The 20,651-nt window shown below is 43.6% G+C and overlaps 1 protein-coding gene and 1 non-coding gene across 2 annotated transcripts in view; one reads left to right on the top strand and one right to left on the bottom strand.

Annotated features, from left to right (window-relative positions):
• The window catches only part of DPYSL5 (dihydropyrimidinase like 5), an 81,820-nt gene that overhangs the window by 26,264 nt on the left and 34,905 nt on the right, over positions 1-20,651 (bottom strand). The window contains exon 2 of the mRNA XM_032497211.1: positions 19,494-19,758. Coding sequence (XP_032353102.1) covers positions 19,494-19,754 — 261 coding nt within the window. The 5' untranslated portion in view covers positions 19,755-19,758. The remainder of the gene's footprint in view (positions 1-19,493; positions 19,759-20,651) is intronic.
• On the top strand, positions 10,119-10,225 carry LOC116669086. Its single transcript, XR_004326473.1, has one exon. It is a non-coding gene; the product is annotated as a U6 spliceosomal RNA (small nuclear RNA).

Below are 20,651 nucleotides of genomic sequence, written 5' to 3'. Positions count from 1 at the left end.
GTGTACCCAAGATGCTTAGAAGTATGTTTAAAAACACACACCCACATAAAGAAAAAAAAAATGGAAGGAAAAATACTAAAACATTAACAATGACTGTTTTTGGAAGATGAGAGTCTGAGTAATTTATTTTTTCTAATTTTCTAAATTTATTTACTAGAATATACAGTAATATACATTATATATATAATATACATTATATATATAATATACATAAAAAACAAATTTGGAGGAAGCTAAAACTATTCAAAATTTAGTTAACCATGTTTATGCATTTAAAATATTTTCTTTTAAAGTTATGAAACACTTCAATCATACGGTAAAAGTACAGAAAATAATACAATACATACCCATGAATGCACTACTCAAATTTAACAGATGTTAATGTTTTTTTACTGTATTTACTTTATGTTTTTTTTAAATCTAGAGTTTATTTCTTTTTAAAAAAATTCCAGATGAATTTATTTATTTATCTTAATTTTTTGTTTGTCTTTTGGGGGGAGGTAGTTGGGTTTATTTATTTACTTACTTATTTTTGATGGAGGTACTGGGGACTGAACCTAGGACCTTGTGCATGCTAAGCATGCGCTCTACCACTGAGCTCTACCCTCTCCCCTTACATGTTTTTAAATAAAAAAATGAAATAAAATATCTCCAGTACAATTGAAGCCCTCCTTCCTATTCCCATCCCTCTCCCTTGAGGCTGATAGAAATCTCTCCCACTCACGATTGTTTTTACTGTGTTTTGCAAATTTAAAAAACGTAAACAAATGGTATTATACTGTACATGTCCGTTTGCAACTTGCTTTTTTTATTCGACATCTTTAAGATTCATTTATGTAGATACATTTCATTCAGTTAAATTAATTCATCACATGAAAGCTCCTCCAGGTATGTGTTCATTTCTGAGTTCATGGACATTTACCGCTACACGTGGTGCTTGAGCATCTCATGCATGCGAGAGCAGTCCCCGCATCCAGGGTAGATGTTGCCAGGAAGTGGAATTGCTGCTTCATGACACATGGGCATCTCCAATTATGCCAGACGTGACCATGGAACAGCTAACTCAGTGGGGCCTCCTGGAGCCTGGTGGCTGACCAGAACTGCCCATTTATCAACCCAAGCCCTTAGTTTTTCTGTATGTGTTGTTTTTATTTTTGTTTTATAACATAAACTACTGTCCAGCCAAGCATTCCTCAGTGTGTATGTGGCATTCATTTCTTCTGTGAATGTGAGACTTCACATCTCTCACTGGTAAGTTAATATGAACTTTAGGACCATTTGTTTAACCAACAGACACAGTATCATGACATACATTTGGCAGGATATGAAACATAATTTTACTATTTCAAAGGGTTATTATTTTGTTTTTGATATTTATGATATACTGCTGGGTAAATCTGGATTTGTTTGATGCCCAGTCATGTTACCCCTATTGCCCATTTTTTCTCTAAGAAAAGCCAGTACCCAACGGTAATCTACTTTATGACACAGTTCCTAGGCATACATTTGGCAGGAACTTGTACTGAGCTCAATCTGAACCTGTTATTATAAATGTTAACTTTATGCTTCAGAAGTTACCAGACCACTGTGGGTGCATGAGTTTCCATATTGACCAGAGACCTGCTCAGCAAATTGGAAAGAAATTTCACATATAATTTATTTGCTGACATCCCTGTGTTGGAAAGAACAATGTATTGGCCCTTCCTGGCTTTGTCAGGACAAAGATCTTTGGAGAGTCACCCTCTTACCATCTTCTACATTGCTGCAGCTCTAATCACATTTCGCTGAGTTCCCAGTAGCAAAGGTTTTTTTCTCTTACTCCCTCTCAACCCCCTCACTAAAGAAAAAGGTTTGGTTCTCTTGCTCCAAGGTCAAGAATCAATAGGTCAAAGCATACATTTTGTGCCCAGCTGTTGAGAAGGTACTTGGGCCAGAGCTAATTTGCAGGGTTTTTCACTGGGGATGGTGAAGGGACTTCCTGGAGCATATTTTCATACTAGTGCACAGAAAAGGGGTGTGTTTGGGGGAAGTGATGGAATCATAAGAGCAGGATCTGCTTAGATTAAGGGCAACTCAATCTTTACAGAGGGAACAATCCTGCGCTGAGAATCAAATAAGTATTTGGATGTGCTTTGCAAACTAAATTCAATGCAAGCATTTCCACACTTCTTAACACAGTTGGGAAAGCCATCATCATTTGTTCAGATGGATCTGCTTCTCTCAGAATTGCTGAACCACTTCCTTTTCTTTTCATGTTAAAATTATCTTCCATCTTTTACTTATACTTGCTCAAAGTGCAAGAGAAAAAAGAATAACCAGCTCAGTGGTTTCTCTCTTGCTCTGAGTAATTTCCTTCATCTTTAGGGATCTATTAGCTGCTCACTGTCCCTCTGGAAAGCCAGCTCTTAAACAGCACCACTCTTTGGGATGTGAGAAATTCCCCAAAGGAGGGCCTGAGCATTTCATCAAGTGAGATGATGCATATATGGTAGTTATACTCACACCTGGCACTCAGTAAACACCTTCCTCATCCTGAAACCTAAGCCCACCAGCTACGACTAGCTCCATGGGTACATGGCCTGTGTGGTCTCACAGGGCCCTGCATTTAGAAGGGCTCTGCCCTGGTTTAATCTCTGCTTTTGAAATTCTTAATTTTTTTTAACAAGGAGTCCCACATTTTTACCAGCTCCACTGGCCTGATTGAGGGACATCACACTCCTGTAACAGGCTTATGCTGGCTTCATTGCCAATTCATCCAGCCCACACAGGGACTCAAGACACTGACCCTATCTCTGATAATTCCCTTCCAGGCCACTTGGATGCTGACCACTGTTCCATCTTCTCTTGAAGTCTCCTCTCCATTTTCTATCAAATACTCCTTTACAAACAAACAAACAAAATAACCCCCCACCCCCACTAGCTTTTCTCCAGGACATCAAGTGATTCGTGATCAGTTCCTTGGGGTCACCCACTCTGTGCCTCTGGCTACATACAGCTCTCAAGCCTTTTCTTGGCCTATGATTTGCAGCCTGTTGAGCTCATTCTGCAACCGACTGATTTTCTGCAAATTGTACATTTGGAATTAACTGCACTCCTAAACTTCCTTTCACTTTTCACTCCAACCTTCTGGGTCCGCAGCCTCTACCACATTGTCTAGGGCATGGGTCCCACATCCTGACCTTGCAGCGCTCTCCCTCTAAGCATTACCATTTCTAAAACTCACCCTTCATTCTTTGAATTTTCAGCAGAGGACTCAGGCAACACTCAGTCTGCAATATACTTTGGGAAAAGGCCATTTTCCCACACTTAATCTGCCTGCCATTTAAAGGCACATTAATGCTATATTTAGAAGCAAAATAGTAGAGTGACAAGAATCAGGCTTTAAGACAGGCAGATCTAGATTTAAATTCCAGCCCTGTCACATATAGTTGTATGACCCTGGGCAAGTTATTTAATGTCTTTGAGCTCCATTTCCCCATTTATAAAATGGGATACTACTGCATCCCTTGTGGGGTTACTGTGAGAATTAAATGAGATAATGCATGTGAAGCACCTAGGACACTACCTGCACATAGCAGGAGGCCAGTGAATACTGGTGATTTATACTATTATAACTATTATAGTTAATAAACAATAAGTAAAATTTGTAGGTAGCACAAACGTGCACATCATGTTATGTGTATCAGATGCTCTAGAAGAAGTGAGAAATACAAGCAACTTAAGGTGCTTAGAGTCCAGTTAGCAAACAGGGCAAGAAGAAAGTTCATTTTTAATAGAAATGACTTCAAGAGGGGAGGGTATAGCTCCATGGTAAAGTGCATGCTTAGCAGGCATGAGGTCCTGGGTTCAATCCCGCAGTACCTCCATTAAAACAAACAAACAAACAAACAAACAAATAAATAAATAAAACCTAATTACCCCCTCCCCTACAAAAAAGATTTAAAAAGAAAGAAATGACTTCAAAATAATGACAGTACAAAGCAGCATGGGATAACATTCCTCAATGTTGATAGCAGCATCAAGTTCAAAAGAAGACCAGAGGAGGGGATGGCCACAGTAGGATGGGCAGGCTGAGGGCTGGCAGGGGGGCAGGATGTGATGCTCTGGGGAAGGAAATGATGTGGGCAGAGCTGGGGGCACAGCTGGAGGGACGAGAAGAGACCTGTTTGGTTTTGGCTGAGGTAGGTCTGATGAAAACACCAAATTGTGTGGACCTTGATGAACCTGGATTCTATCAGTTCGCAAAGTGTAGCCATTTGTGTGTTGTGGAGGTGGTGGTAATGGGGGGGGGGGCTTCAGGAGTGTGGGGCATAGGAGTACATTTACAGAGAGGACTCGGGTCACCCCCATCCCTGGACACACCTGTAGTCACAGCAGGCTTCTCTGGGTGGAGCAAGAACATGAAAATCAGACCCGAGAGCATTACTTCAGCTGCACAGTGCAGACTTAACTGCAGTGCTGAGATGATGGACCTCAGCCTGGGGACTGGGATGGAAGGACGCATGTGAACCCTGTTTCTGGGGAAGTAGCAGCCAGGTTTGATGACTGAAGAGGAGGGGATATAAACAGTGGGGGAGGTTTTAGGCTTGTGTGGCTGAAAAAATTGTATCAGGAGAAGAACAACCACATTTGGGAGGGAAGGGGCTTCTTAGACATCTTCAGGAAGAGCTGATTGAGGGACATTCCAGTGGAGATGAAAATTGCTGATCAAAACCAATATACGCTGACTGTGTCCTCAGTGCCTGTTTAATTTTCACAACAGTCCTGTGAAGTAGGTGTCTTATAATCCCCATTATTCAGATGAGGACACTGAGGGTTGCAATTCATATCTATTAGGCTGGGAGGAACAACTCTTCCCTCCATTCCGGAGCAGGGTGAATAAAAGAGATGATCAGAGGAGACATGGAGGAGAGCTGGCCCCAGACTTCTTAGGAAAACAGGAAATGAAGCCAAATTCCCAGAGGAAAGGTTTGGGGAAAATGAGGAATGTTGAACTGAGCCAAGGTGAGGTTTAAGAAAATCGTCTGGGAAATGCACTACAGAATCAACAAGAGAGGGCTGAACTCAATGTGCTGTTGTTGTAAGAGGCCAGTTCTGTGAAGCCAGGAGCTGGGAAAGAGAAAGCAGGCTGGGAGAGCTGAGGCAATGGGGAGCTGGGGGCTGACACAGGGGTCCAGGTGGAGGCCCAGCACAGCCCCAAATGGGGAGGGGTCCTGGAGACAGCCCAGAGTTTGGTTGGAGCTTAGAGTGACATTTGAGTTTTTATGTTTGTTAGAAATACAGCTCAATTCTTTGATGGTGTGTGGAGGCAGGAGGTGTGGTGGGAGAGGCCTGAACTCTGGAGCCTGGCAGACCTAGATCTGAGGTCTAGCTTTATCGCTGAGGAGTCTGGTGCTCCTGGGCAAGTGAGCTCTGGCTTATGAGGATGAGGGTGCCATTTCCAGGAGAGAAGCAGGGTTGTGGTGGATGTGTTGAGTTTGGGGCAGGTGCTCAGAGGTGTCTAGGCTGTAGCTATAAATCTGAAAGTCAACAGTAATAGATCACCTGGGGAGAGAAGATGAGTATGAGCAGAAGGCACTCGCGGGTAGGATGCTGAGAAGCAATCACCGTAGGAAGGAGTAAGACGAGACCAGGTAGGAGACTGTGAAGGAGAGCAAAGAGATAGGAGGAGGAGCGGGCTGCCATGGGGTTCTGGAAGCCAAGAAAGTCCTCCCACCAAGGCAAGAATCTCCCTGGCTCACTGGCTTCAAGAGGTGAGCTGCCCTAGAGGTTAAGATGCCCTCGAGGGAGGCCCAAGCTCCCCCTCCCTGATGTGAGCAGATGAGGTAGCTTTCAGGTCCCAGGGACAGTGGACACACCAGCTCAGGAAGCTCTGATTTAAGCCTGCCTGGTTCCTGCTCAACAGGGAGGCTCCCGGCACACAGAGAACTACTAACAGCGAGCGTGCTGCTGAGAGGGAGAGAAAGGTCTGAGATTCGCTGTGAAATCCCCATCTTGCCTCCTCCTTTCAGCCCCATCAATAAAGAACAGGCCTGACTGCCATGCTGCGGGGAGCTGCTGGATCAGGCACAGGTCAGAGGGAGGCCATACAAGAGCTCTTGCTCCCCCTTCCCTTCTGTAGCAAATTCCTCAGGACAAAGCGGTGCTGGCTCTCTCCAGGGCTGCTTGTGTGGGCATGCTGGCGGCAGAATCACCGGCCAAGCCTGGAAAGGCTAATATGAGAGGACCCCACAGGGAAAGATGGTTCCTTGGTTCTGGGATTCTCACCCCTGCAGGGACCAAGGTAGCAGGGGAGTAAACCCACTACAGAAACTTTCGGATGAAACTAGGCCCAGAGAGAATCTCCTGGAGGTCTGCAGACCAGCACGGGGACCTGGTCCCTTCCTCCCTCAATGCACGAAGTGCTCCTGGAGAGGGTCACCTGCACAGCAAAGTACTTCCCTCATCTAATCTTCACATCCACCGTGTTGGAAAGAAGTTTTTTACCATCTCAGTTTTTTAGAGATCAGCCAAGACTGGGATCTAGATATTTTTACTCCAAATCTCATAACACTAAGAACAGATCTGATACCAACAAAATGGTAACTAAGCAGAGCCTCATAGCCTGGGGCGATCCCACCCCAGCTTCAGGGTCTCCCGGAGGGTGTACTTAAAATAGACAACTGATAGGGAAGTATATACATCAGCCCTAACATTTTCTCATTTTGGAACTAGAAATACATGAATGCCAACTGGTGGGAGAAATGTAAAAGCATGCATGGTTTTCTCATCGTGAGACTTGATGCACATTTCCGTGGTTAAGATATTTTCCTTAAACCCTGGAATGAATTGTGTTAATTCCCAACCCAACAAGACTAGAATGTCCCAGGGACACAGAAGCAGCCTGCTAGCAAAAAGTGACACGACTCCCACGGACGCCATCGGACCACTGTGGCAGTTAGCTCCTGGGGAAATAAACATTTACTGGCAGCCTGCTCCGTGCAAGGTTCTCAGCATTTGTTGTCTTATTTGATCCTCAAAATGACTCTAATCGAAAGCAAGGACTCAAATAGATATCTGTGCATCCATGTCCAGAGCAGCACTATTCATAATAGCCAAAACGTGGAAGCAACCCAAGTGTCTACTGACAGATGAATGGATAAACAAAATGTGGTAGATACATAAAGTGGATGTTATCCAACCCTAAAAAGGAAGGAAATTATGACACACACTACAACATGGTTGAGCCTTGAGAACATTATGCTCAGTGAAATAAGCCAGTCACAAGCAGACAAATACTGTAATGATTCCTTATACGAGGTGCCCCGAGTAGTCAACTTCACAGAGATGGAAAGTGAAATTGTGGTTGTCAGGGGCTATGGGGAGTAGGGAATGGGGAAGTTAGCATTTAATGGATACAGAGTTTCAGTTGGGGAAGCTAAGAAAGTTCTGGAGATGGATCATTGTGGTGACAACATTGTGAATGCACTTAATGTCACTGAATTGTATACTTAAAAATAGTTTAAACAATAAATTTTATGTTATATATATTTTATCAATAAAATTTAAAAAATGATTCTGTAGGGTACAGGTTACTCCTCTCATTTTACAGATAAGAAAAATGGGGCTCAGAGGAAATCACGCAGCCACACTGAATGAGGGCCCATCTGCCTGGAACCCCAGGTTTCCTTTACATCATGCCACCCCTTCTAGAGCTCAGGAGAGCCCTGGCCAACTGCGGGGCTCCCTGGCTCCAGGATTCCTCTGTCAAAGGATGGAGAAAAGCCCAAGTGAAACTGGACCTAACTGCAGTCTAGAAACAGAAGGGTAGGTGTGGCTTGGGCTTGAATTATGGGGCTAAAGCTAAGAACTGTGCCAACATCTAAAATTATGAAATGAGGAGCTCCAGGCATCTCTCTAATCCAGAATGATTATCTTCACTGCTGAGCATCCAATTTAAATTCATTGTGTTTAATACAAAGCCGCAGAACAGAGCAGGCTGTCTCCTGACATGCAGTTACCATGGAGACTGGAGATGATCCTCAGAGGGAGTTATGTGGCGGAGAGAACGTGGCTGCCAGCTTCTGAGAAGCCGAGGGGCCTGGGGAAACCATTCTAAAAGAGAGCGGCACAGAGGGGCCCTTTGTCATCCCTCTTAGCAAGGCCCCTTCTCATCCCAAAGCAGGAAAGTTTACAGACAAGCAGGCCACCAACATCTTTATTAAAAGTCCAGGCTGCCCGCAGATGCCAGAGAAGAGGGGTTTATCAACAATCCAGAAATAAACCACATGTAACCCTATGTGCTCTCCTTCCCTCATCTACTCCAATGTTGGTGAGTCCTCTTTTTGGTCCCAAAGCCAAGTCATACCAGTGCTATCAAACTGTGGAGGGAGGCTGCCCTGAGGCCTTCCTGGATCCATGGTGTTGAGGAATGTGGGCTGGAGTCAAGGCGGGGAGGCAGGCAGACCCAGGCCTGTACTTCTTAGCATGGCAAATTATGTCACCTGTCTGAGGCTCAGCTTCCCTGCCCTGAAAGGAAGGATAATGAGGCTGCCTGAGGGGGGCTTTAAAGATCACAGTCAGTGTATAATGGGCACGGAAGCTCAGTGCACCCCATTGGAGGGGGCAGGGGATGGAAGTTCAGCTGTAGGTCCTGTGGGGAAGTGTGCACACCATGCTCTATGTAGGGGGCTGGGAGCCCAAGCCCATCAGAGGCTCAGCCTGCTCTCTTCTGAATACTGTTTTCCAGACAGCAGGAAAAATAGACTCTTTGATGGCCCACTAAGTCTGAAGCTTAGAGATTCGGAGCCAGAGTGCTCTCCCAAATATGAGTCCTAGAGTATCTTAAGCCTGGCAAAGTGAGAGTTAGGGTACCAAATCAGGAAAGAGCTATAGCCCAGGCCTGGTGGTAACAGAGGGTACCAAAGAGAATAGAAAACCTGTCAGAGAGAAGGGGAGAGGGTGGCAACAACTCAGTAGTGAGAATTCCATTCCACAAAGTTTTATCCTAATCTAGTCTGCTCAGAACTCCTGGCCCACTCTTGTTCTCTACTGACTCTAAATCTAAAAGGGAGAGGGAGCAGAATGAACTCTTCCCCACACCATCACCACAATTTAGTGTACATTAAGATACAGATCACGTGAAGACAACATATTGAGATCAGTATGTAATCAAGCATCAGGGAGAACAACACATGGCCCTCATCTGAACCCCCAGCACCCAATAAAGTTCCTTTTAACATACACAACCCACAGATTTTTTTTCTCTCCAAATAACTTGAGAAAATTTTGAAGAAAATTCTTAACTTTTAGCTAATAGAAAGGGACCATGCTAAGGGCTGAGAAAGTTTATCAAGTGCTTGGTTAAAGCACTCTGTTTACAGTTTTCTTAAGGTTTTGGTTTACAGCCTGCACTAAAAAGTTTGTTTCCAAGAAGATAGCCAAAACAACGTTGGAAAAGAAGGACAAAGTTGAAGGACTTATATTATTGGCTTTCAAGACTTCCTGTAAAGCTATGATAATCAAAACAGTGTGGTATTAGTGTAAGGATAGAGAAATAGACTGAAAGAACAGAAAAGAGAGTGCAAAAATAGACCCACATACACAGTCAACTGATTTTTGACAAGGGATACTCTTTTCAACAAGCTGTGTTGGAGCAATTGTATAGCCATACACAAAAAACTGACCCTCAACCCTCACCATACACCATATATAAAAACTAACTTAAGAGGGGGAGAGTAGAGCTCAGTGGTAGGGTGCATGCTTAGCATGCACAAGATCCAGGGTTCAATCTCTATTATCTCCATTAAAAAAACAAAACACAAAAACAGGAAAACTAACTTAAAATGGATCATAGACCTAAATGAAAGAGCTAAGATGATAAAACTTCTAAAAGAAAACATAGGAGAAAATCTAGTGGATTTCACAAAAATTTCTTGATTATAGCACATAAACTATGAAAGAAAAAAAATCAGTAAGTTGAACTTCAAAATTTTAAACTTTTGCTCTTCCTAAGACACTGTTTATGAAAATGAAGAGGTAAGTCACAGTCTGGGAGAAAATATTTGCAAAATATATACCCAACAAATGACTTGTAACTAGAATATATAAACAACTCTGACAACTCAATAAAAAGAAGACCAGCAGTGCTCACTGTGGCAGCAGTAAACTTGGAATGATACAGAGAAGATTAGCAAGGCCTCCTCACAAGGATGACATGCAGGTTTGTGAAGCGTTCCGTATTTTTCAGTTAGAAGGTAAATAAGTACTAGGGATGTAATGTACAACATGATAAATGTAATTAACACTGCTATATAGTATTTGTGAACGTTGTTAAGAGTAAATCTTGAGTTCTTATCACACAGGATAAACCTTTTTTCTTTTTCTTTTATTTTGTATCTCATGATGATGGATGTTCACTAAACTTATTGTGATAATCATTTCATAAGTGCAGTCATTATGTTGTACATCTTAAACTTATACAGTGCTGTATAGCAATTATATTTCAATAAAACTAGAAGGAAAAAATTAAGATTTACCTATTCTGGACATTTTATTAAAAAAAAAAAAGAAAGGATTGGGGTATAGCTCAGTGGTAGAGTGCATGCTTAGTGTGCACGAGGTCTTGGGATCAATCCCCAGCACCTCCATTAACAACAACAACAACAAAAATTGTAAAGAAAATAAAATTAAATACTAAAAAAAAAAAAAGAGAGAGATCAATGACTCAATTAAAACATAGGCAAAAGATGTGAATTCTTCATCAAAGATATACACAGAGCAAATAAGCACATGTAAAGACATTCAACATTAGCCATTAAGGAAATGCAAACTAAAACCACAAGGAGCTACATTTGTTAGAATGGCTAAAATTAAACAGACTGATCATAACAAGTGCTGGCAAAGATGTGGAGCCTGGAAGGAATATAAAATGTTACAACCACTTTGGAAAACAGTTTGGCAATTTCTTAAAAAGCTAAATGTACACCTACCATCTATCCTACATGTCCCACTTCGAGGTAGTTACACAAGGGAATGTGAGCATATGTCCACACAAGCACTTGTATGCAAATGTTAATAGTAGCTTTGTCTATAATAGCCAAAAACTTAAGAATGCTAAGTCAAAGAAACCAGACCAAAAAAAGAATACATACTGTATTACTCCATTTATATAAAAATGTGAGAAAATACAAATTAATCCTCAGCGACAGAAAACGGGTCAGTGGTTACCTGATGTTGAGAAGGATTACAAGGGACACAAAGAAACTTTAGGGAGTGATGGATATGTTCATTATATTAACACTGATGGCTCCACAGTGTGTATATATTTCAAAGTGTATCAAATTATACACTCTGAAAATGTGTGGCTTATTGTATGTCAATTATACCCAAATCCAGTTGTTGAAAAAAAAAAGTATAACATAAAGATTAAAAAAAAGGTGCCTCATTGGGTTACCTAATCATGACCTTCTTCATTTTATACTCTTCCCAAGAATAGAGCTCACCAACATCCATCAAGTTTAAGTTTATTTTTAAATACTGAGAATACTGTAGAGAGTTTAAATCTAAAGCAAAAAGTTATTTATGAATTCATTCATCTCTAGTGGTACTTCCAGCTCTACCACTGTGTGCATGAGTGAGTGCATGTGTGTGTATGTGACAGTGAGTGTGTGACTGTGAGAATGTGTGAGTATGAGGATGTGAAGGTGTCTCACAGTGTGAATGTGTGTGTGTGGTGTGAGAGATAAACATCGGTTAATGAGAAAGTTCTTACTATATGTGGCCTACAGCTTTATCTTCATATAGTCACTAATTAAGGATCCTTAGAGCTCCTAATTTTTAATTAACAGGAAATAAAAAAGGATCAGAAGGAGAGAAAAACGTGGTTGGCAACAGGGATAACCTGAGGGAACAATGAGGCAGAAACTACCATGGTGTCTACACACATTTCCACCTGCAGTGCAATAAACCATTCTAAGACATGCACCTGACATTTAACATAGAAATCTGGCAACTTCAGATCACAGTTAACCTCAGCAAAGTTTGAGAGAAGAGATATTTTCAACTGAGATTTTTGAAGCATTCCATAAGGTCATATTCAAATATTTATTGAAATATTAAAAATATGCAAGCTTTCAGAAAAGAAAACGGAAGAAAAAGACATCATTCATGTATTATATGCATCACTGAAGTATACATACAATACATCATGTATTTTTCTTCTTTCTTTTTTTTTAAACCCCAGAGGATGCGAGTATAAAAGCAGAACTTGTATGAGGTATGAAAATTTTCCAAGATGCTTGGGTTCAATCATAAACGGTTCATTTATTTCTATTCCTGAATTAAAGGTTTTAAAAAGCAATAATCTCTCTGTATAGATCAGTCAGTTCTTTGCAAACATTCTTATTCTAAGAATTGAGGAGCTGTTTGGTCACTACAGGAGATTTTTTTCCCCTCAATACTAGATTTCAAAATTTGTAAGAAATGACAGATCTCCTCTCTTACATTTGTTCTAAGAAAGGTCAACCTGGCCTACGTGTTGGTCTGCAATTATGTAGACGTAGAATGAAAGTTGCCAGCAAGGGTTTGTTAAGCAAGACACCTGATTTGAAGCAGGACATCTTTAAATAGCTCCTGATACCTGCTGAGTTTATGACTGGCTATTTCTGTCTTTAAGAGAAAAGAAGGAGAGAAAAATTATCTAGAAATCATCACCATTACTATTAGGCTCCATCTGAAATCTAAAACACAGGGTCAACCTTGATAGCAGAGATGGAAATCAATTTTTTTGTTCCTGTTTGATGTCTAACAGTTTAACACATATACACAAGAAGAAACTGTACAATTGGACTTTCCAGGAGTTAGTCCTCAATCAGCATGGTCTATTTATTTAACATACACTCTTATAGTGCTTACTAAGCACTAAGTACTATTTTAAGTTCTTTACCAGTAGTAACTCACACACCTAAAGTTGAACCATAATCTCCATTTTCCAGCGAAGGAAACTGAGAGACCGAGAGAGATTAACTTGTCCAAATCACATAGCCAGTAAATGTGGAGCTGAAATTCAAACTCTGGCAGTCTACTGCAGTCTGTGCTCATGACTGTCACAGTATGTTGACATTCCTCTATTTCTTGACCATCTACTACACGTTTACAGCTATGTGGCTCTGTGCTGAGTCATAAGTTAAGTATCAATTGTGGTCTCTGTCCCTCAAAGTTTTCAATCTAATTGAGAGACAAACTTTATACAGAAAACAATTTGAAAGCCCCAGGATGACAAACTGTTTCAGTCGGGGAGAAGAAAGTGGATCCTGGTGCTAAATTAGCTGGAGGAAGAATGTGACATAAGTGTGGTAGATCTTGAAGGTTTCTACCGATGGGTGGGAGGGATGGCAGGGGAGAGCATGGGATGTTCATAGGGGAGGGGGCTGAAGAAACCCCCTACCTGATGGACACATGTTGGGAGTGCAGGTTGGATGGCGAGGGCAAGGTCAGATGGGGGAGCTGTCCAGGGTGGAGATCCAGGACTCTGAACTAGACAACCAGGAGCCACTGCAAGTTCTCAAGCAGGACATGACCCTGCTGGCAAAGCCCAGGACACAGGCAGCACAGGCACTAGATGGACAGTAGAACAATTTCATTACAATACCAAAGTGGGTGGATCAAGTAAACCAAGAGACTGGAAGATAGAGCCAAGGCCAGCCCTAGGGTGGAAGCAGGTAGTCATAGCCTGGGACTAACATTAATTTACAACATACTCTGCGCCAGGCACTGTGTGAAGTGTTTTTCATGCATTACCTCATTTAATCCTCACAACAACCATTTGTAAGCAGCAAAAACTGTCAGCTCTAAGGCACTGACATCAATGTTACTCCCTCTAGGGACAGTGATGTGTTATAAAGTCACTGTCTCGGGGAGGCAGAGAGCTCACCCTGCTGTCTGCTTGATGCATCAGTTCTGAGATGTCCTTTATCTGGGTCCAGGCAAATTTGGAGCCATAGAGTGTCAAGCAAACTATTTGCATGCAGCCCACCGAGAGGTCACAGGCTGTCTGAAAGGGGTGACTGTCCAGGTCTGCGATTTTAGGAAACGTTAAGTGGTTTGGTGAAAAGGGCCTGAAATTTACATTTTGGTCCACCTATCTCTGGGACTTGGGGCAACTCATTGAACTTCCTATCAATGGGAAGGTGGGGCTAGATTTCTAAGGTTCCTTCCAGCTTTTCACAGAAATGAAGACATAAGTGAACTTGGGAGCATCAATTAATAAGCAAGACCCATATGAGTCTGACCCCAATAAGCAGGGAGTACTACTGCAGAGTGAAAAGACTGGAAAGACATTTTGGCCAAAATTAAACAGAAAGGGACAGAATACTGGTGTCAAGAAAAAAGAAGAAAGGAAGTGAGCAGCATTTAAAGCTTCAATTTCAAAAGAGCAAATTTCAAAGGCAAAATAGCAAAAATAATCTGCCCAATGGATTAATGGGCTCCTTGGTACGAATGTTGGCAGAGTGGACACCAAAGGGAATTTATTTATGTCCCAGCGTGTCATATGTCAGGACTCTGACAGGTTTAGTCCTCTGCAGTGGGGGGGAAGGAGGGTAAGGACCCTCCACTGGGGGTGAGATGTGGCAGGCCATCCTAGCCTATGCCAATGAACATCCCCTAGGCTGACCCAGTGCTGGCCAAGTACTCTTCCAGTTAGGATTTGGCTCCCCTTGTGGTTTGACTACAAGAATAGATGTCTTGCTGATGCCGATTTTGAGTTAGTGGGAGGCTGTCTCTGTGACGAGATGGCCCTGGGACAGACAAGAGGGAGTCTCTGGGTCCTCAAAGAAGAGGGACAGACCCAGCTGGACTCTGTTTGGTGACACCTCTACCACAGCCAACTTCCCTGCTCACTGATGATGTCTATGGGGTACAGACAGGAGGACAGAACACAGAGCTAGGGACACTTAGCAAGTACAGGGGTTCTAGGCCCTAGGTTGGGGTTTGGGAGCCCAATGATGGGACCTTACAGTGTGAATAGAAAGAGAGAAGCAAATAAATAAGACTGGCAAGGGTGAGGCAAGGCTGGCCCAAGCTTTCAAGGGGGATGCAGATGTCATCCTGGCATGTAGCAGCCAGGACATCATGCCATTCAAGGCAACTGAGAAAGTTCCTTAATAATCCACATGCTAGTGCTGGAATCACGAGGGATGCCTTTTTGAAAAATACTGATGAGGGAAGAGGCAGATCCAGAAACATTGATTTCATTGGTCTGGGGAGGTGGCGTAGGGGAAAGGAGGAGCCTGGACAAGTATTTTTTAAAAACTTCCCAAGTAGTTCTATTGTAATTTGCTTCCAGAGGTTGAGAGCAATTGTCCTAGACAGTAGTTCTTAGTACAGTTTTAGAGGTGCGGGAGGCAGAAAAGGCATCTAGGAAGCTTTTTTCCATTGTCCATGTCTGCCCCCTCTATCACCACCTGAGTGAAAGGGCTGTGCCTGCAGTTTATAAAAGCCTGAATCTGATATTCCCACGGGGCCATGGAGAGCCATTGAAGGGGTGGAGCCCAACAGCCTGCATTCACATTCTTATTATGTAATATTAGATACAACACAAAAGAATAAATGCAACTTCTAAGTAGGCTAGGCAGAATAAAAATAAAAGACCCCCATGGCCCAAGTGAAATCCTAGGCCTTTATTAACACAGTTGGTGTCACTGGCTCTCCCCCCTCCCCTCCTCCCCCACCTTCCCACAGGAGATAACCTCCTTCTTCAATGGGGTCAGCATTATTAACAAGCAGGGGGTCCTGGCACCTCTGGAAACTAGGTTCTGAGCCTCTGGGAGGGTGGGGCCTACAGGTTGGGAGGGTGTGGAGGAGGCGGGGAGGAGGATCAAGTGACAGGCTGTGAGCAAGGGCGGCAGAGGCAGGGGAGCCAGGCAGAGCCTGCCACAGCCTCTAACAGAAGCAGAGGCGGGCAAAGCATTTGTTAAAGAAGTGCTAGAGAAATCCCTTTAGACCCAGTACAATGGAGACCCAGATGCTCTCAGAAAAGCCAGGCTTTCAACTGTTTTGTCTTCCCAGCCCTGGCTGCGGCTGCCAAATTGACAAGCATGCAATAGCTCAGGGGGTGCAGAGTTCAAGGCCCCGCGGATCTGTCGGACAAGAACAAAAAGATGCAACTTGATCTCTTTTTCTCTATAGGCTAATCACTTGGGTGAGCTTTTCCTTGGGATTATTATTCTATTATAAACCCAGATGCTTACAGCGAATCAACCGCTACCTTTCTTAGAAGGTACAAAGTAGGTCAGCGGCAATCTATCAGGGTACACAGCTTCGGTCTGAGTGCCACAGGCTGTGTGAATAATTAAATCCATGCATCCCTGAGATCAGCATTGCAACAGGAGAGCGTTTTCTCTCTGCAGGAGATTGTCAGGAACTAGAGGAAAGAGGAAGCCAAAATATCCAGCTGTAGGAGCACAAACTCAGGAGTGGAGGGGAGGGGGGACGGGGCAGGAGTCGCTTCTGGGGAGGCTGGGATGTCTGAGGCAGGACTCTGGGCAGGGTCAACTGAAGGGGTGTGGGGAGGACTGGGTTAGGGGCTGTGAGATGAAACAGATACTCAGTATGAGCTGGGGCACCTGGACAAAGCCTGATCTTGCTTAGGGAATGGATAGAACAAAGGGCCAGTTTTGGTAACACCAGCAGCCAGAGTGGCTTGGGGGTCTATGGGCCCTTAAATTCCCTGTAACTAGGGCTTCCCATAGATTGGGGGTGCCTGAACCTGCAGGATCTGGGAGAGGTGGGACTTTTAATCACACATGGACTTTTATGTGTTTTTCCAGAGGCAGCAGCTCCCATGGATGAGAAGCTCAGAAAAGATCAAGAGTCACTACCTCGCACAAAGATGCTCGTGCAAAGGTCTTTGTTGGCTATAGAGAGCTGGAGGCTCTCAGGGGAAAACTCATCACTCCAAGCTAATGAGGCCCCGGCAGATGACAATGTGGAAAATAAGACAAGGAAGGCCAGCCTGCCCTCCCAGAGGCTGGTAGGCAGTGTAGTGACAGCATGGCATGCGTCCCTGGACTAAAGGTCTGCCAAGGGGGACAGTAACCAGTAAGCTACAAGTTTTGGTGCAAGGCCTGAGCATACTGCAGGATGGACTGCAGGATGGACTGGTGTGGTTATCAGAGTTATGCTGATGGCAAATACTGTGGCCTCTCTCACTCTCCTACTAGGAGTATTAACTGTTACAACCAGTTTGGAAAATGACTTGGCACTATCTCCTAAAGCTAAATATATATGTCCTCTATGACCCAGCAATCCCACTCCCAGAAATACCGCCAACAGAAATGTCTACATCCGGTTGCCAAAGACATGTACAAGAACATTCACAGTGATGGCATTTGTAATGGCCCCAAACTAGTAACCACTGCAATGCCCACTGATAGCAAAATGGCCAGGCACTACGTGGCCTCTCACACAGGGGAACACCGTGAAGCAATGAAAGTGAATCAAGCACGACATGCAAAAGCATGGGTGAATATCACAAAAATAACATTGAACAGGGGAGTGGGTAATAGCTCAGTGGTAGAGTGTGTCCCTGGCATGGACGAGGTCCTGGGGGTTCAATCCCTAGTACCTCCATTAAAAAAAAAATCAGTCAGAGAAAGACAAGTATCATATGATATCACTTATATGAGGAATCTTAAAAAATGACACAAACTTATTTACAAAAAAAGGAAGAGATTCACAGACACAGATTGAAAAAATAATGTTGAGCAAGGGTATAGACTGCTTGATTTAATTTAATAAAGTCACAACCAACCTATGGTTAATATATTGAAAACAACCAACTTCCACACTTTAAATAGGTGAATTAAAGTATGTGAATTATATCTCAATTAAGCTGTTACATATTTTTTAAACTGTGATATTAGGCACAGTGGCTATCCTTAGTGAGGAGCAGTGACTGGGAAGGGACACAAGGGGGGCTTCTAGGTGCTGACAATGTTTGGTTTCTTGATTTGGGTGCTGGTCACAAGAGTGTGTTGAGTTGTGACAATTCTGTGTACTTGGAACGTGTGCCCTTCTCTGTATGTGTGATCTGCTTCAATAACAGTGACAGTAACAATAACCACCAACAAAGCAGGCCTGGCCTGGCCGGCTCGGGTGCATGGGGAGGGTGAGCTGAATGCGCTCATTCATGTCACAAAGACCCTGACTGCCACCAGGGTCCCCTCAAGAGGCCCCTGCAAGAGTTTATGAGGACGAGGCTCCCTATTTCATTAGTAGAGCGTCACTCGTAGGGCCCTGGGGGAATTCTCAGAAGAGAAAGTTGGGAGGATCCACCAATCACTTCTCTTCCCTGGGCTTGGCTCCAGTGGGTAGGTGTGGCCCGGGATGCCAGAGTATCAGGCCTGGGAGCATTCTCGCCTCAGCACAGGCTGGGCCATGGCTACTGTGACTCCTCACGGCCCAGGCCTTCGGGGTGGGTCTGCTGACCTTGGATTGGGAAGGGAGCATTAAGGGCCACTTGCATGAGGTGGACTATCCTGGAGAGCTGTGACCCCAAGGCCAGCCTCTGCCTGCCCCAGCCCCAGACAGGCTCTTTAGGGTGGGTTTGGGGAGCTTTGACAGTTGCTGCCTAGCAGCAAGAGTACTGGAGCCCCCAGGAAGATGGATCCCAGGGGGAGAGCACTGAGCACGGGCGAGGGGCTCCCTGAGAACCCCGGGTAGAACAGAGGGGAGATCTGAGGGTCCAGGGCCACTGGGGATTTGAGGCAGTGGGCCAAAGCAGGACAAAGGGTTGCAGCCACCTGGGGCAGCAGTTGGTGGTTCCCTTTCACCCAGGGAACGTTAAAAGCCAATTCCTTTGTAAATCATACAGTACAAGGGGCTGCTGCCCGGGTCAGGGACTTCTAGCTCTTAAGATTCTGATTCAATTCTGCATTTAAAAAATCTTTATAAGTGAATCTGACATCCAGCTGGATGTAGAGACCCACATGGATAAGTATCAGTGACTTACTCATTCAACAAACATTTACTGGGCAGGTATTCTCATTCCAGACAGCTAACTATGTCTGTTTCATAATTTCTACCATTAAAATCATCTAGAAGAGGCATATCTATTTTTCACAATCTTTGTGAAATTAATTTAGCTTGTTATACATAAAGGAGTCCATCAGACCACATACATACACAATAACAAACACCAGCTAATTCTCTTCTTTTACTAGGTCTCTATTACGTGACGTAAAAATATAAAAATAAAATCAGTTCTTGGCCTGAGTACACAGGTAAGTAATGTGACCAGGAAAATAGTTCTAAATGCCCCTTTTCCCATAATTATGGAAACCTATGACATTTAGCCTACAACTTCCTATTTTAGTTGCCAAAGTCGCCTCATTAAGGGCACACTTCTTTTAGCAATATAGTGGGAGCACCCTGTTCATGTGGGTCTAGTCTGGAGAAGCCCCAGAAACAGAAAAACCACAAAGGAAGGCATCTTCACCAAACAGAAGCATTACCTTGGTCCCGTTGTAGAAGTCATCCACGCACGTAGCATTCATGAAGGTCTGGTGGAAGTGGGTGCTGGTGTCAATGCCTCCAGGGATCACCAGTTTCCCGGTGGCATCAATCACCTTGGCCCCTCCAGGGATCATGAGCTCACGGCCCACCTGCTGGATGATGCCATTCTCAATGTAGACATCAGCCTCGTGGGTGCAGTCATCATTCACAACCTTGCCTCCCTTGATGAGAATCCGTACGCTGGCTGAATTGGCAAGCATGTTCCTAAGGAAGGTGAGAGGGAGACATTGGTCAAGGTCAAAGTCCCTTTTCACTGTCACCAAGGTCCCACCCTTTCTTATGAGAGCCCAAATTCAATGGGCAGAGTAAGTGAGGGGGGATTCGGAGGAAGTTTCTCCACAGCCTGAGGACACTGGTCCTACAGCCAGCTGTGTTCACAAGCTTCCTGTGGTCCTCACAATAGGACTCACTGGGAATCATGACACTGTGGCAGTAAGGGTGAAGCTGGGGCACAAAGAAATATCAATTTTCAGGTTTTTGAAATGTTATGGGAGTTCTAAAGCATTTTCATATCTGCTGTCTCACTTTATTCTCAAAACAACTCCAGAAGTGGCATTTTACAGATGAAAAAGCTGAAATTGCTAATATGGAATTTATGGCTATGAATTAGCCAAGTCAAACCCAGAGGTATGAGCAATGTCCCTACTATACCATATGGCCCAGAAGACATCAGAGTCTCCTGAGGCATGTCTCAGAGAGCCAAATTCTCCAAACCTCACAGCTGTTTAATTCATGTCATTCTTCAGATGGATTCTGCTTCAGTTCACTCTCCCGTATTTGCCTCAAGAAGTCCACTACCACATTGAAGCTCCACAGCTGGCTGCACCTTAATAAGCTCATCTGAGGAGATTCTGAAAAGCACCCATGCTCAAACACCACCCTCAGAGGTTTAGCGTTATCTGGTCCAGACTGGGTCCTCAGAACCAATTTTTCAAAAGCCATAGAACTCTACCATACATTTAAAGAAGAATGAACATCAATCTCTTCCAGAAAGTAGAGAAGAAAACCTTTTCAAGCCATTTTATAAAGTCAGTATTACCTTAATACCAAAGACAAAGACATTACACAAAAAAATTAAACTACAATGTAATATCCCT

Source organism: Camelus ferus, chromosome 15 (assembly GCF_009834535.1).
Source record: "Camelus ferus isolate YT-003-E chromosome 15, BCGSAC_Cfer_1.0, whole genome shotgun sequence".
NCBI lineage: Eukaryota > Metazoa > Chordata > Mammalia > Artiodactyla > Camelidae > Camelus > Camelus ferus.
Note: the sequence above shows the minus strand (reverse complement) of the source record. Positions and strands in the feature narration are given on the sequence as shown.